This window comes from Panulirus ornatus, chromosome 14, assembly GCF_036320965.1.
Source record: "Panulirus ornatus isolate Po-2019 chromosome 14, ASM3632096v1, whole genome shotgun sequence".
Classification (NCBI taxonomy): Eukaryota; Metazoa; Arthropoda; class Malacostraca; order Decapoda; family Palinuridae; genus Panulirus; species Panulirus ornatus.
In genome coordinates, this window is record NC_092237.1 from 7,458,090 (window position 1) to 7,476,210 (window position 18,121).

The 18,121-nt window shown below is 39.7% G+C and overlaps 1 protein-coding gene across 1 annotated transcript in view; it reads left to right on the forward strand.

Annotated features, from left to right (window-relative positions):
• The window catches only part of LOC139753256 (uncharacterized), a 61,807-nt gene that overhangs the window by 5,076 nt on the left and 38,610 nt on the right, over positions 1–18,121 (forward strand). Inside the window, exon 3 of the mRNA XM_071669513.1 lies at positions 1,816–2,084. Coding sequence (XP_071525614.1) covers positions 1,816–2,084 — 269 coding nt within the window. The remainder of the gene's footprint in view (positions 1–1,815; positions 2,085–18,121) is intronic.

Consider the following 18,121-nt stretch of genomic DNA (forward strand, 5'->3'; position numbering starts at 1 on the left):
TTAGGGAAGAGAGAGAATGGCATGTGGTGGGTGTCAGGGAAGGGTTGGGCAGAGTTAGTGATGGGGGCTAGGGATGTGGAGGGTTATTCTGGGGGTGGAGGTTAGGGTAGAGGAGATCCATACAATAATGGGGGTTGGGGAGGGAAGGGCCAGGCAGGGGCTGGGAGTCGCATGATGAAATGTTTCTGTGGATATACCCAGCCACTAAAATACCGAGATTGATCAAAGCTTTGAAGCCCAGAATCATTGAAGCTTTGAGTCTAGGTTCAAAGCTGGCTGGAAAAGCTCGTATCAGCAGTGTATGATGTGGTAGGGAAGGGAATTCGCACGTGGAAAGTCCTGTATATCTTTACTAGTAAGGCATCAATTTATACCTCTGAAAATCTCTCTCTCTCTCTCTCTCTCTCTCTCTCTCTCTCTCTCTCTATTTTTATTATACTTAGTCACTGTCTCCCGCGTTAGCAAGGTAGGGCAAGGAAACAGACGAAAGAATGGCCCAACCCACCCACATACACATGCATATACATAAACGCCCACACACGCACATATACATACCTATACATTTCAACGTATACATAAATATACAGACATATACATATGTACACATGTACATATCCATACTTGCTGCCCTCATCCATTCCCGTCGCCACCCTGCCCCACATGAAAAATGACACTCCCATCCCCCCTCGCACACTAGGAAAAGACAACAGAGGCCACATTCGTTCACACTCTCTAGCTGTCATGTGTAATGCACCCAAACCACAGCTCCTTTTCCACATCCAGGCCCCACAAAACTATCCCTGGGGGTAGGGAGAAAGAATACTTCCTATGTATTCCCTGCATGCTGTAGAAGGTGACTAAAAGGGGAGGGAGTAGGGTGCTAGAAATCTTCCCTTCTCATTTTTAAATTTTCCAAAAGAAGGAAAAGAGAAGGAGAGCCAAGTGAGGATATTCCCTCAAAGGCTTAGTCCTCTGTTCTTAATGCTACCTCACTAACATGGGAAATGGCAAATAGTATGAGAAAAAAAAATACTTATGATCGAGTAAGTAATGTAAGGGTAAGAGAGATGTGTGGAAATAAAAAGAGCATGGTTGAGAGAGCAGAAGAGGGTGTTTTGAAATGGTTTGGGCACATGGAGAGAATGAGTGAGGAAAGATTGACCAAGAGGATATATGTGTCGGAGGTGGAGGGAACGAGGAGAAGTGGGAGACCAAATTGGAGGTGGAAAGATGGAGTGAAAAAGATTTTGAGTGATCGGGGCCTGAACATGCAGGAGGGTGAAAGGCGTGCAAGGAATAGAGTGAATTGGATCGATGTGGTATACCGGGGTCGACGTGCTGTCAATGGATTGAGTCAGGGCTTGTGAAGCGTCTGGGGTAAACCATGGAAAGTTGTGTGGGGCCTGGATGTGGAAAGGGAGCTGTGGTTTCGGGCATTACTGCATGACAGCTAGAGACTGGGTGTGAACGAATGTGGCCTTTGTTGTCTTTTCCTAGCGCTACCTCGCACACATGAGGGGGAGGGGAGGATGTTATTCCATGTGTGGCGAGGTGGCGATGGGAATGAATAAAGGCATATTTATATTGTGTATATTTATATTGTGTATCTGTCTTAACAGCTCATGGTTTCTGACTCTGACCAGATGCTTCCAGTTGTGAACCTGGATTAGAAGCAGTTTTCAGAGGGTGTATGCCAATTTTCCAGAAAACTCCTAAGGTTTGTACGTAATTATGTGGTCCTTAAAATTAGTTTTACATCAGATGTTTTTCTGGATAGTATTTTATCAATAAATTTCCCCTTCATTTCCTTGGCAGACGCCACCCATGCTACGAAAGATGAGCTTAGGGAGGAATGCAACCACTAACAGTGGGAGACGCACAGCAGGAGGCTCCTCTCAATCAGCAGGCAGTTTAGGAATCGGGATAGGAGATGGAGGATTTAGTAGTGGCCGTGTTGCTGGGGTGTGTCCACTTGCCAACATGGGCAACACCTGCTTCCTCAACTCAGTGTTGTATGCACTTAGATTCTTACCAGGCTTCACCCATGATCTTCATCACCTTCATATGCATTTACAGGCTGCTGGGTAAGTAGTCACACCATGTTTATGGACCATGAACTTGTTAAACTTTACCATATATATATCATTACTAAATGTCGTGGCATATTGTAATAATGTTTTCATACTAATCATTTAGATTTGAAATAGTTTACTCATAACTGTTAGTATCATAAGCCCATAGTGGATGTGAGCTAAAGATGTCCAGACCTTATATGTTGATGGATGTGAGCCTCATATGATGTTCACAATACAGTTATTGTAGCTTAAGGGTCTTTCTTAGTAATGCTTAGCAACCATATAATAGTATTGGTACATTCTTTTTCTATTTATTATAATTTAGTGATTCTTGAAGTGATTTGCCTTCATTTGCAGCTGAAGCATGAGAATAACTCTTACTTGCATAAGTTCATCATCCTCTGCAGATTTCACCGAAAGACAAAACAGTACTGTTCAAACCCTTAGCAGAAAAGAACCATCTATGTATGATAGCCATGACAGACTCAATTTTGTGCAGTTTTAATTGAAGTGTATCGAGCAGTTACCTCTTATCTCTACCATATCATAAAACCTTGTTCATAATGATTTGAAATAGCCAGTGATATTACAAAGCTTTACTCATCCAGCTTTGTATAATCCATACATCCTTCTCTGTTTACTTCAATCCATCTTTTCATTTCCTCATTTACTCATGTGTACACTTTCTTACCTCTTTAGAGACTTGACAGTAGTCTTCTGTGTACTCCATGCTGTGCTAAAACTTCCTATAACTAATTTCTAATATATTGTGGTTTTTGTAAATCTTTAAATGCAGCAAGCACTTTTCCTGCTCTTTACAAAGCTTGTATGATATAAACATGGCATTTCTGTCCAGTAGAGCATAAATTCAGTAAACCAACAAATTACTGGTCATTCCCAGCAGTTGCTCTTTTGGAGCACACTCTTAAAACAAGTTGATATAGTCATTAGATTGGTGTCCCCCTGCATGGAATAACAAAGCTTTTTACTTGATTATTGACTACCTGCTAGAAGGCCAAGTCAGCATTTCATTTTATCTTTCCTGTTTGCTCCATTTTCTCTTGCTCAGTCTTTGTCTTGGATAAATTCAGCTGCATCTTTGGATTTGTATTTGGATAAGATTTCCCAGTAGTGCAGACGTATGTGAATTTTAACTTTTCTATACATAAGTGTCTTTACATTTGTATTCTTAAGATTCTTAAGATTCTTATGACTCATCTAAGTTGTACAGCTCAGTGCAATAAGCTTATGATGCTTGGTATGACTGTAGCATCTGATCTCTTTTGGGTGTTCTACATTACACAAATATTGAGCTTAGTCTTCTTGTAAGAAACTAGATGTCTTATACATATTCCAAAAAATTTTGTTATATAAGCAGTTACTCCAGTAATACATAGATTTGGTTTGCTTTTGTATCTTGAATGGCTTTAGCTCCATATACTTACTCAGCATAGTTTAGTCTAAGCATTCTGATTTGATAACTCTTCCAGCTTAACTTGGAACTTTGCTGATGATTCTCACCCAGTAGTGAAGATATTGCTTTGTTTTTTCTGCTGAGAGCTGACTGCTTGTTTACCTCTGCCATCTCAAGTCTATTTCTCCTGTGCATCTTGTCAATGACCATATGGCACATGGAAAGCCACTGCATTGCATAATTTCTGTGTGGCTTTGGATATCTCAAGGGTAGGGTATTCTGATGTCATCATCTTTCCTTTTGCAGCCACAGCATACAGCTGCAATTAGTCATTTTCAAAGGGCAAGCTTTCCATTTCCTTATAAAAATGACTTCTTTTATCTCATTGGTTTCCTTCTTTTTCTTCATCGAAGGTCTTACCTTACTTGGGACTGCTAATAATGACTGCAGCCTTTAGAAGATAGGGTAACTTTTTTTTTTAGTACACTTTTGTGGAAACTAGAAACTGTTTCATAGATTAATTTGTATTCATGCTTGTTCTCTATTTCCCATGTTAGTAGTGCCATGAACAGAAGGAGAAAAAGCCTCATTCACTTGCATCTATTCTCTAGCTGTTGTGTAATGTACCCAAAAGACAGCCCCCTATCCACTGACAGGCCCGCTGACCCTTTCATGGTTTTCCCCAGCTGCATTGTATTCTCTGGTTCAGTTCAATAATAGCAAGTCGCCTTCTGTATACCATATTGCTCCAGTGCATTCAATTGTGCACATGCCTTTCACTCTTTTGCATGCTCAGGCCCTGAGCACTCAAATTTTTTTTCTCTTCATTCTTCCATCTACAGTTTGGCCTACCCTTTCATGTGCCCTCCACTTCTAACATACATCCCCATTGTCAGTTTTTCCTCAGTAATTTTCTCCATATGTCCATAGCATTTCAACTTAACCTCTGTAACTCTCTTAAGATGAATCTCTCTCTCTCTCTCTCTCTCTCAGGTTTCTTGCCCTTTTGCTTCATTTAGTAATTTTAAAGGATGATATTCATAGGAGCATAATGTATTACTTTTGATAGGGATTTTAGATGAAGAATATAGGCTACCTGCCTTTTTACTTTTTAAGGAGAGTTATCATAGGTCAGATAAATTTCTAGATCTGGCAGTTTTGCAAGAAAGATAACGAGCTGGTTTATTTTTTGATAGAGTATCATCTCAGAGCTAATTTACTTGAGATGGTAGAGTTGAATTTTGGGAATTGCCTTGGATGTGTTAAATCTACTTGCTGCAGAAGACATTAGTAATATATGATGACTTAACATTTGCCTTAGGGCATTCAGTATTAATGTTTATTGTATCTTTTTCTTCCAGCTCTCTTTTTGTGTAATTAGTTCTCAATTATCCTCCACCTAGAGATGATATAATTTTGATAGCCTTCAGGTATTGCAGGTTTTATCATGAGATAGTCTATATGTGCTTGAATGTACTAACTTAATCACAGCCTTACCACACAGTTGGTCAGCAACCAGGTTCCCTATACTTGTTCCACATACTCCTTTTTCGTGCAGTAAAACTCTTTTTATTGCTATACATGATCTGATTTTTCAAATTTTTATCATCAATCATTATTTACAGATATGTGTTCTGTGTGCCTCCTTAATCCTCCAATGTTAACACAAAACTTTCTTGTTTGTATGTTTTAGCCTCGCATAGAATGGAGAGTGATTCATGTGCATTATTTTGTGATATTGTGGTGCGAATAGATTAGTTTCAAAGGGGATAAGAGTGAGTGCTCAAATTACAGAGGTATAAGTTTGTTGAGTATTCCTGGTAAATTATATGGGAGGGTATTGATTGAGAGGGTGAAGGCATGTACAGAGCATCAGATTGGGGAAGAGCAGTGCGGTTTCAGAAGTGGTAGAGGATGTGTGGATCAGGTGTTTGCTTTGAAGAATGTATGTGAGAAATACTTAGAAAAGCAAATGGATTTGTATGTAGCATTTATGGATCTGGAGAAGGCATATGATAGAGTTGATAGAGATGCTCTGTGGAAGGTATTAAGAATATATGGTGTGGGAGGCAAGTTGTTAGAAGCAGTGAAAAGTTTTTATCGAGGATGTAAGGCATGTGTACGTGTAGGAAGAGAGGAAAGTGATTGGTTCTCAGTGAATGTAGGTTTGCGCCAGGGGTGTGTGATGTCTCCATGGTTGTTTAATTTGTTTATGGATGGGGTTGTAAGGGAGGTAAATGCAAGAGTCCTGGAAAGAGGGGCAAGTATGAAGTCTGTTGGGGATGAGAGAGCTTGGGAAGTGAGTCAGTTGTTGTTCGCTGATGATACAGCGCTGGTGGCTGATTCATGTGAGAAACTGCAGAAGCTGGTGACTGAGTTTGGTAAAGTGTGTGGAAGAAGAAAGTTGAGAGTAAATGTGAATAAGAGCAAGGTTATTAGGTACAGTAGGGGTGAGGGTCAAGTCAATTGGGAGGTGAGTTTGAATGGAGAAAAACTGGAGGAAGTGAAGTGTTTTAGATATCTGGGAGTGGATCTGTCAGCGGATGGAACCATGGAAGCGGAAGTGGATCATAGGGTGGGGGAGGGGGCGAAAATTTTGGGAGCCTTGAAAAATGTGTGGAAGTCGAGAACATTATCTCGGAAAGCAAAAATGGGTATGTTTGAGGGAATAGTGGTTCCAACAATGTTGTATGGTTGCGAGGCGTGGGCTATGGATAGAGATGTGCGCAGGAGGATGGATGTGCTGGAAATGAGATGTTTGAGGACAATGTGTGGTGTGAGGTGGTTTGATCGAGTAAGTAACGTAAGGGTAAGAGAGATGTGTGGAAATAAAAAGAGCGTGGTTGAGAGAGCAGAAGAGGGTGTTTTGAAATGGTTTGGGCACATGGAGAGAATGAGTGAGGAGAGATTGACCAAGAGGATATATGTGTCGGAGGTGGAGGGAACGAGGAGAAGAGGGAGACCAAATTGGAGGTGGAAAGATGGAGTGAAAAAGATTTTGTGTGATCGGGGCCTGAACATGCAGGAGGGTGAAAGGAGGGCAAGAAATAGAGTGAATTGGAGTCATGTGGTATACAGGGGTTGACGTGCTGTCAGTGGATTGAAGCAAGGCATGTGAAGCGTCTGGGGTAAACCATGAAAAGCTGTGTAGGTATGTATATTTGCGTGTGTGGACGTGTGTATGTACATGTGTATGGGGGGGGGGCCATTTCTTTCGTCTGTTTCCTTGCGCTACCTCGCTAACGCGGGAGACAGCGACAAAGTATAAAAAAAAAAAAAAAAAAAAAAAAAATGGTTGTTTATGGTTGTAACTTACACATAAAAAGGGGAAAAAAGAGAGTAAAGTTTGCATAGTCTTGATTCTTTCCCTTCCTTTTGGTATTTATTATGGTGTTTTTCTTTGTCTTCTGTCTTGTAACTGTATTATGTTTGAAAATTGCTAAAGATCTGGTGAATGAAATTTCTCCTAACAGTATTGCACAGGTGCTTGCTGTGTGACATTTTTATATGTTCTTTAGACAGGAGGTTTGTCACTTGTTGTGTAATCTTTCAGAATCATTTGATTGAAATAGACAGGTGAAAGTATTGATTCACAAGTTTTGTGAAGTTATGGCATCCTAGCTTCACATATTGGGCAACATCAGCCGTGACTCTTCAAAGTATGGGCTTAGGTTTTCTTATTTATTTGTTGAGAATAACTTCTTTTTTACCTCTAAGCTGAATATGGTGTGTTTCTTTCTTGGAGACCAGTATATTTTTAGTGATATATGTATCAGTTCCATTAATTTTTTAGAAATGGAGAAAATCTAGATACATCATAAACATGTTCTCTTATATTAGAAGGTACCCAGATTTATTACACTTTCAAGTTTCAAGTGTGTACAGCAAGTCTGTGTATACTGATTAATATGCATACCTTGGATATTGTCAGGTGCAAAGAATATATTGTTTTTTAGGGATGCTGATGACTTTTTCAAGTAGAGGAAGTTTTAAGGATTTATGTAGATGCATGTTACCCCACCTTGGTATGTGGTGATTGTTCAACTCTGCTTTTCCATAGCCAGGAGTTATCTGATGTATAACCATCTTTCTTGACATTAGCAGTTACCTTGATGATGGAAGATTCTGTATTGATAACTTTGTATGAATTACTACAAGGTTTTCTGGCTGACCTATGGAAGACTACATTGGAATGGAGGTAATTTGTTAGGATGATTAGGGTTATTGTATTAGGTTTCACTTTTTTAATGGCAGGATGAAGTGATCTGTATGATTTGAACTCTCTTTGTCAGAGTGCAGAAGTCAGTCTGTCCAACAGAATCTGTTTTTTAGTTTTCACAGTTGAATTCTCATGTGTAATACCTGAAGGACTTTACTCTTATAGTTGTTAAACAGTGAACTAATTTTGGATAACAAAGCAATATAATGTTTGACTCCATCATGGTTGACTTAATATTAAAGTTTGATAGAGTATGAAATGTGACAACAACATGCTGTGTGGTTTGTAATATGTGATTATAGTTGTTAAGGCATTACTTGATATGTTTACTCTTTTCTACCATGCACACAGAACTTCTATTTGAACTGCCTTTAGCTTAAGGAAGAGATCATGTGATTCATGTTCTTTATGGTATTCTTTCCAGAACCAGTATATGTATGTAACTTCCATAATGAAGTAAAGAAAAAAATAATAGATATCTGTTCTGTCTTTTTATACACTTCCTGTGTGATCCAGTTATGTACATTGTCTTGAAGTTTACATTTTGCTTGGTAAGTGAACTTGTAAAATTAGTTGTCTGAGATGACACTGGACAGGAACAGCCATATGCCTTGATTCTTTAGAATATGAGCTCTAGGTTTTCTAATTTACTTGTTGAGAATGACCTCTGCTGGCTTCGAAGCTGAATAAAGCTCGTCTCTCTCCTAAGGTCCATTATATTGTTTATAGTTGTTTAGTTTATTTACTCTCAGAATGGAAGAGAGTCCTTTACATTTATATTGTTCAGACCTTTAGAGTCTCATAACTTAACTTGAAAGATACTTAGTTGCATCCCAGTAGTAGTTGCACTTGTGCTTACGTCCCTTTGCTTATAGCTAGTCTGTTTTGCTGGTGTGTATATTTTGTTTATTGTTAAATGCAAAACCATGGTTTTGCTAAAGAGACTGATCTTTGTTCAGATTGAAGGACTTTGGAGGGTTTATGCAGCTGCAAACTATTCACATTACTGTGTGGTGATACTCAACTTTGCTCTTGTATGTCCAGATTACTGATGTGTAACCATCTTGCATAGGAAAGCTCAGTTACCTCCAGTGGGGAGTAAATTAATGATTATTTTGTCTGCAGCAGTAAAGGCTGTGATTAAGACTGTTTAGGACTATAGGTTGATTTTAGGGCAGTTGGGATGTTTATATCCAGGTCCAGTTGTTTTTATTAGACAGGATGCCTTATCATTTATGCTGTTAACTTGCATTTCCAGAGTGCAGAAATCTTGTCAAACAGTATCTGTATTCCTGTTCCACAGTTGAATTCTCAGGTGTAGTGCTAGATGCATTTTTTGTAGTAGATTATAGTAAATGAAATGTGGATAGTAGACCAGAGTCATGTTCGACTCCTTTATCATGGTTGACATAATGCTGAAGTTTATCAGAAAAGGTGAATACAAGTTGTATGGTTTTGCAGTATGTGATCATAGTTGATAAGGTATTCCAGCTTTTTTAGATGTAATCATGTTTCAAGCACTGCAGCTTAACTGATTGCAATTATGATTTATGCAGATACTGTCGGTTTTCAGATTGTGATCAGGATTTGGTAGCGGAGTGGCAAGTAGCTTGCACGATTGGGGTTGGGGCCCCACCGCTGCAAATATCTGTTCCCATTAAAGGTACATGTGGCCTCAGACATAGGCAGTATGCCTACACATGCCTGTGTCTAGAATAGTGGATTTGTATGGTTGAGTGCAGTGATATAGAAATAAATGAATCATGTAATCATGGAAGAGGCAGATGCATTAAAGATGGATGGTTTGACTGTTACAAATGTTCTAAAAGTGAGATCAGCATTATGTCAGGTATTGATGGATTAATGATGGAAGTTGCTGGACATTTGAGTGGTATGAAAGGGTGAGTGATTACAAATAAGGAGTTCAAGGCTATCAGTTATCAAACTCATGAGATTCAGAATGGATATCACAGTTGTATATAAATATTGATGAAAATTATTAGGATTAGTTTAAGAGCTTAATGATTAAAGGAGCATACCCAAAGTATTCCATTGCCATGGATATTGTGAGGAAAGAGGATATGTCAGGTGGGTACTGAGTGATAGGAGAAAATTACAGTTGTGAAGTGATGTATGGAATTTTTGTGATGTGAGATGAATATTACAGTAATTGATTGTAACTAAGAACTCCATAACAACACATGGTACAGGAACATAGAAGATAGATAAGAGTGCAAGATCTGTTTTTGATAGGTAGTATGTTGAAGGTGGGGTAGTTATATCTAAGAAACATCTACTTATAGACAAGCAATTTATTGTATATAGTCTAGGATTGAGGGTGTGAATAAGAAAGCTAGGAAAGTATAAAGTTTAGAAGATGTGAAATGAAAAGTATATAACAATTCCTGTAACTGGATAAAAAGTTGAAGGGTGTCATGGAAATTGTACCAGTTAAGGTTGATTATCTTTTGAATTTAGCGTAGAAAAAAGCATGTTTTAGTTGTTACCACAAATGTATGTGGGATTGCATATATTAGTTGTGGAAAGAGAGGAGTGGCTTGATGGAATAAGGTGTAAAGAAGGTGGATAATGAAATTTTATAGTTTTGATAAGCTGTATCATTCAGACAATTTTAATTTTTATTTTTTTACTGCTATGTGACAGGCTCCAGTCATGGACTAATGTCCTCACTGAGGTAGCTTCATGGAAAGAAGCAAAAAAAAAAAAAGAAAAAAAAAAGAGAAATGAAAAGGAATGAGAGTGAATGTGATCACAAAAGGTGTGTATGAGTAAAGATACTTAGGTCTGCCACTTTAGCCTCCATCCTTTTAGAAAACCATAATTTGTAATTTCTCTTTCCTCTCTTTTAGCGATACCAATTTGTCCACCAGTAAGATATTCAACAATAGCTTGCTTTTTCATCTAACTCAATTTTAGCTTGCTCTCTTCATATTCTGGCTTTCAGCCATCTTTGCTTCATTCATATATATATATATATATATATATATATATATATATATATAATTTTTTTTTTTTTTTTTTTTTGCTTTGTCGCTGTCTCCCGCGTTTGCGAGGTAGCGCAAGGAAACAGATGAAAGAAATGGCCCAACCCACCCCCATACACATGTATATACATACGTCCACACACGCAAATATACATACCTACACAGCTTTCCATGGTTTACCCAAGTTGCTTCACATGCCTTGATTCACTCCACTGACAGCACGTCAACCCCGGTATACCACATTGCTCCAATTCACTCTATTCCTTGCCCTCCTTTCACCCTCCTGCATGTTCAGGCCCCGATCACACAAAATCTTTTTCACTCCATCTTTCCACCTCCAATTTGGTCTCCCTCTTCTCCTCGTTCCCTCCACCTCCGACACATATATTCTCTTGGTCAATCTTTCCTCGCTCATTCTCTCCATGTGCCCAAACCATTTCAAAACACCCTCTTCTGCTCTCTCAACCACGCTCTTTTTATTTCCACACATCTCTCTTACCCTTACGTTACTTACTCGATCAAACCACCTCACACCACACATTGTCCTCAAACATCTCATTTCCAGCACATCCATCCTCCTGCGCACAACTCTATCCATAGCCCACGCCTCGCAACCATACAACATTGTTGGAACCACTATTCCTTCAAACATACCCATTTTTGCTTTCCGAGATAATGTTCTCGACTTCCACACATTCTTCAAGGCTCCCAGAATTTTCGCCCCCTCCCCCACCCTATGATCCACTTCCGCTTCCATGGTTCCATCCGCTGCCAGATCCACTCCCAGATATCTAAAACACTTCACTTCCTCCAGTTTTTCTCCATTCAAACTCACCTCCCAATTGACTTGACCCTCAACCCTACTGTACCTAATAACCTTGCTCTTATTCACATGTACTCTTAACTTTCTTCTTTCACACACTTTACCAAACTCAGTCACCAGCTTCTGCAGTTTCTCACATGAATCAGCCACCAGCGCTGTATCATCAGCGAACAACAACTGACTCACTTCCCAAGCTCTCTCATCCCCAACAGACTTCATACTTGCCCCTCTTTCCAAAACTCTTGCATTCACCTCCCTAACAACCCCATCCATAAACAAATTAAACAACCATGGAGACATCACACACCCCTGCCGCATATATATATACTTTATTCTTATTTATTTATTATACTTAGTCATTGTCTCCTGCATAAGCGAGGTAATGCAAGGAAAGACGAAAGAATGGCCCAACCCACCCATATACACATGCATGTACATAAACGCCCACACATATACATACCTATACATTTCAACATATACATACACAGACATATACATCTTTTATTTTTTCTTTTATACTATTCACCATTTCCCGCATTAGCGAGGTAGCGTTAAGAACAGAGGACTGAGCCTTTGAGGGAATATCCTCTCTTGGCCCCCTTCTTTGTTCCTTCTTTTGGAAAATTAGAAATGAGAGGGGAGGATTTCCAGCCCCCTGCTCCCTCCCCTTTTAGTTGCCTTCTACAACACACAGGGAATACATAAGAAGTATTCTTTCTCCCCTATCTCCAGGGATAACAGATATATACATACATGTACATATTCATACTTGCTGCCTTCATCCAATCCCGTCTCCACCCCACCACACATGAAATATATGCATAAACACCCATACTTGTGCATATATATATACATATCAACATATACACATATATATAAACATACACAGACATATGTACATTTGCATATTCGTACTTGCTTGCCTTCATCCATTCCTGGCTCTACCCCATCCTACAGGAAACAGCATTGCCACCTCCTGCTTCAGCGAGGTAGCGCCAGGAAAATAGACAAAAAAGGCCACATTCATTCACACTCAGTCTCTAGCTGTCATGTGTAATTCACAGAAACCACAGCTCCCTATCTCCATCCAGGCCCCATAGACCTTTCCACGGTTTACCCCAGATGTTTCACATTCCCTGGTTCAGTCCATTGACAGCACATCATTCCAATTCACTCTGTTCATTGCACACCTCCCACCCTCCTGTACATTCAGGCCTTAATCGCTCAAAATCTTTTTCATTCCATCCTTCCACCTCCAATGTGGTCTCCTGCTTCTCCTTGTTCCCTCCATCTCTGACACATATATCCTCTTTGTTAATCTTTCCTTTCATTTTCTCCATATGTCCAAACCATTTCAACACACCTTCTCTCAACCACACTTTTATTTCCACACATCTCTCTTACCATTTCATTACTTACTCATTCAAACTACCTCACACCATATATTGTCCTTAGACATCTCATTTCCAATACATCCACCCTCCTCCATACAACCCTATCTATAGCCCATGCCTTGCAACCATATGATATTGTTGGAACTACTATTTCCTCAAACATACCCATTTTTGCTCTCCAAGATAATGTTCTCTCCTTCCACACATTCTTTATTGCTTCCAAGACACCTCCCCTCCCCCAAACCACCACCACCACCACCATCTTGTGACTTACTCCTGCTTCCATTGTTCCATTTGTTGCTAAGTCCACCCCCAAATATCTAAAACACTGTACTTCCTCCAATTTTTCTCCATTCAGACTTACATCCCAATTGATTTGTCCCTCAACCCTGCTGAACCTGACAACCTTGCTCTTATTCACATATACTCTCAACTTTCTCCTTTCACACTTTTTTCCAAAGTCAGTCACCAACTTTTGCAGTTTCTCCCTCAGATCAGTCACCAGAGCTGTATCATTGGTGAACAACAACTGACTCACTTCCTAGGCCCTCTCATCCCCAACAGACTGCATACTCGCCCCTCTCTCCAAAATTTGCATTTACCGTCCTAACCACCCCATCCATACACAAAGTTAACAACCATGGGGACATCACGCACTCCTGCTGCAGACCGACATTTGCTTAGAATCAATCACTCTCCACCCTTCCTATATATATATATATATATATATATATTTTTTTTTTTTTTATACTTTGTCGCTGTCTCCCGCGTTTGCGAGGTAGCGCAAGGAAACAGACGAAAGAAATGGCCCAACCCCCCCCATACACATGTATATACATACGTCCACACACGCAAATATACATACCTACACAGCTTTCCATGGTTTACCCCAGACGCTTCACATGCCTTGATTCAATCCACTGACAGCACATCAACCCCGGTATACCACATCGCTCCAATTCACTCTATTCCTTGCCCTCCTTTCACCCTCCTGCATGTTCAGGCCCCGATCACACAAAATCTTTTTTCACTCCATCTTTCCACCTCCAATTTGGTCTCCCTCTTCTCCTCGTTCCCTCCACCTCCGACACATATATCCTCTTGGTCAATCTTTCCTCACTCATTCTCTCCATGTGCCCAAACCACTTCAAAACACCCTCTTCTGCTCTCTCAACCACGCTCTTTTTATTTCCACACATCTCTCTTACCCTTACGTTACTCACTCGATCAAACCACCTCACACCACACATTGTCCTCAAACATCTCATTTCCAGCACATCCATCCTCCTGCGCACAACTCTATCCATAGCCCACGCCTCGCAACCATACAACATTATTGGAACCACTATTCCTTCAAACATACCCATTTTTGCTTTCCGAGATAATGTTCTCGACTTCCACTCATTCTTCAAGGCCCCCAGAATTTTCGCCCCCTCCCCCACCCTATGCTCCACTTCCGCTTCCATGGTTCCATCCGCTGCCAGATCCACTCCCAGATATCTAAAACACTTCACTTCCTCCAGTTTTTCTCCATTCAAACTCACCTCCCAATTGACTTGACCCTCAACCCTACTGTACCTAATAACCTTGCTCTTATTCACATTTACTCTTAACTTTCTTCTTCCACACACTTTACCAAACTCAGTCACCAGCTTCTGCAGTTTCTCACATGAATCAGCCACCAGCGCTGTATCATCAGCGAACAACAACTGACTCACTTCCCAAGCTCTCTCATCCCCAACAGACTTCATACTTGCCCCTCTTTCCAAAACTCTTGCATTTACCTCCCTAACAACCCCATCCATAAACAAATTAAACAAATTATATATATATATATATATATATATATATATATATATATATATATATATATATATATATATATTTTTTTTTTTTCAAAAGAAGGAACAGAGAAGGGGGCCAGGTGAGGATATTCCCTTAAAGGCCCTGTTCTCTGTTCTTAACGCTACCTCGCTAACGCGGGAAATGGCGAATAGTTTGAAAGAAAAAGAAAAAAAAAAAATATATATATATATATATATATATATATATATATATATATATATATATATATATATATATATATATATATAAATATATATATATATTCTTTCTTTTCTTTCAAACTATTCGCCATTTCCCACGTTAGCAAGGTAGCATTAAGAACAGAGAATTGGGCCAGGTGAGGGTAGTCCCTCAAAGGCCCAGTCATCTGTTCTTAATGCTACCTCGTTAATGCGGGAAATGGCGAATAGTTTGAAAGAAAGATATATATATATATATATATATATTTTCTTTTTCTTTCTTTTAAACTATTCGCCATTTCCCGCGTTAGCGAGGTAGCATTAAGAACAGAGGACTGGGCCTTTGAGGGAATACCCTCACCTGGCCCAATTCTCTGTTCCTTCTTTTGGAAAATTAAAAAAAAACGAGAGGGGAGGATTTCCAGCCCCCCGCTCCCTCCCCTTTTAGTCGCCTTCTACGACACGCAGGGAATACGTGGGAAGTATTCTTAATCCCCTATCCCCAGGGATAATATATATATATATATATATATATATATATATATATATATATATATATATATATATATATATATATATATATTATGTATGTATGTAGCATTTATGGATCTGGAGAAGGCATATGATAGAGTTGATAGAGATGCTCTGTGGAAGGTATTAAGAATATATGGTGTGGGAGGCAAGTTGTTAGAAGCAGTGACAAGTTTTTATCGAGGATGTAAGGCATGTGTACGTGTAGGAAGAGAGGAAAGTGATTGGTTCTCAGTGAATGTAGGTTTGCGGCAGGGGTGTGTGATGTCTCCATGGTTGTTTAATTTGTTTATGGATGGGGTTGTTAGGGAGGTGAATGCAAGAGTTTTGGAAAGAGGGGCAAGTATGAAGTCTGTTGGGGATGAGAGAGCTTGGGAAGTGAGTCAGTTGTTGTTCGCTGATGATACAGCGCTGGTGGCTGATTCATGTGAGAAACTGCAGAAGCTGGTGACTGAGTTTGGTAAAGTGTGTGAAAGAAGAAAGTTAAGAGTAAATATGAATAAGAGCAAGGTAATTAGGTACAGGAGGGTTGAGGGTCAAGTCAGTTGGGAGGTAAGTTTGAATGGAGAAAAACTGGAGGAAGTAAAGTGTTTTAGATATCTGGGAGTGGATCTGGCAGCGGATGGAACCATGGAAGCGGAAGTGAATCATAGGGTTGGGGAGGGGGCGAAAATTCTGGGAGCCTTGAAGAATGCGTGGAAGTCGAGAACATTATCTCGGAAAGCAAAAATGGGTATGTTTGAAAGAATAGTGGTTCCAACAATGTTGTATGGTTGCGAGGCGTGGGCTATTGATAGAGTTGTGTGCAGGAGGATGGATGTGCTGGAAATGAGATGTTTGAGGACAATGTGTGGTGTGAGGTGGTTTGATCGAGTAAGTAACGTAAGGGTAAGAGAGATGTGTGGAAATAAAAAGAGCGTGGTTGAGAGAGCAGAAGAGGGTGTTTTGAAATGGTTAGGGCACATGGAGAGAATGAGTGAGGAAAGATTGACCAAGAGGATATATGTGTCGGAGGTGGAGGGAACGAGGAGAAGTGGGAGACCAAATTGGAGGTGGAAAGATGGAGTGAAAAAGATTTTGTGTGATTGGGGCCTGAACATGCAGGAGGGTGAAAGGAGGGCTAGGAATAGAGTGAATTGGATCGATGTGATATACCGGGGTTGACGTGCTGTCAGTGGGTTGAATCAGGGCATGTGAAGCGTCTGGGGTAAACCATGGAAAGCTGTGTAGGTATGTGTATTTGCGTGTGTGGACGTATGTATATACATGTGTATGGGGGTGGGTTGGGCCATTTCTTTCGTGTGTTTCCTTGCGCTACCTCGCAAACGCGGGAGACAGCGACAAAGCAAAAAAAAAAAAGAAAAAAAATATATATATATATATATATATATATATATATATATATATATTATTATTATTATTATTATTATTATTATTATTATGTTATTACACTCAACCACCATCTCCCAAGTTAACGAGGTAGTGCAAGGATACAGATGAGGAATGGCCCAACCCACCTACAGACATATGTATATACATGTATGTGGATGGGTTGGGTCATTCTTTTGTCTGTTTCCTTGTGCTACCTCGCTAACACAGGAGACGGCGATTATGATAAATATATAATAGATAAAAATATTTTCATACATATTCACCATTTCCCGGGTTAGCAAGGTAGTGTTAAGAAGAGAGGACTGAGCCTTAGAGGGAATATCCTCTCTTGGCCCCCTTTTCTGTTCCTTCTTTTGGAAAATTAAAAAAAATGGGAGGGTAGGATTTCCATCACCCTGCTCCCTCCCCTTTTAGTCGCCTTTTACGACACACAGGGAATATGTGGGAAGTATTCTTTCTCCCCTGTCCCCAGGGATATCTGATCATTACTTGGTTGAGGTAAGGGTGAAAGTTTGTAGAGGCTTTAGGAAAAGAGGAAATGGGATGAGTTAGAAGAATAGAGTGAAAAGAGGTTTGTGAGAAGAGATACCATGAGAAATTAAGTGTACAGTGTTAAAAGGTGAGGGTGAATGAAGGTAGGGGAGTGGTAGGGAATGGGAGGTATTTAGGGAAGCATTGCTGGTATGTCCAAAGAAGTGTGTAGCATGTGAGAAAGGGTAATGAGTGGTGGAATGAAAAAGTTGCTAGTTAAAGGGAAAAGATAAGTGTATGGGCATTACTTACTGGGAAGGAGTACAAGTGATTGGGAGATGAACAAAAGAAAAGTGGCAGGAGTTCAAGAGGAAGGTGCAGTGGCTGAAGAAGAGGGCAACTGAGAATTGTGTTTGAGACTGTGTGAATTCAATAATTCTTTAAAAGTGTTGTGATAATGTGGAAGATTATTTTTATCTTGCTAATTGTTGGCTTGAAATGTATATAGATGAGGTGTGAGGCCTTATGCACTTCATTCACCCCATGCATATGGTAAGGGAATTGCTTGATTAAGATCAACTGTGTAGATTGATAAATTTTCTTGGATGGTACAAATACTGCTGATGGACAGAAGTGGTCTTTGTTGATAGATCAGTGGGACATCAAGGTTTGTGACTGATTTGTCAGAATAATATTTTAAGAGGATGATACCTTAGTCAATTGATAGCTGTGTAGGAGAGTGTTGCAGTTGTTATCAAAGATAGTTGAGGACT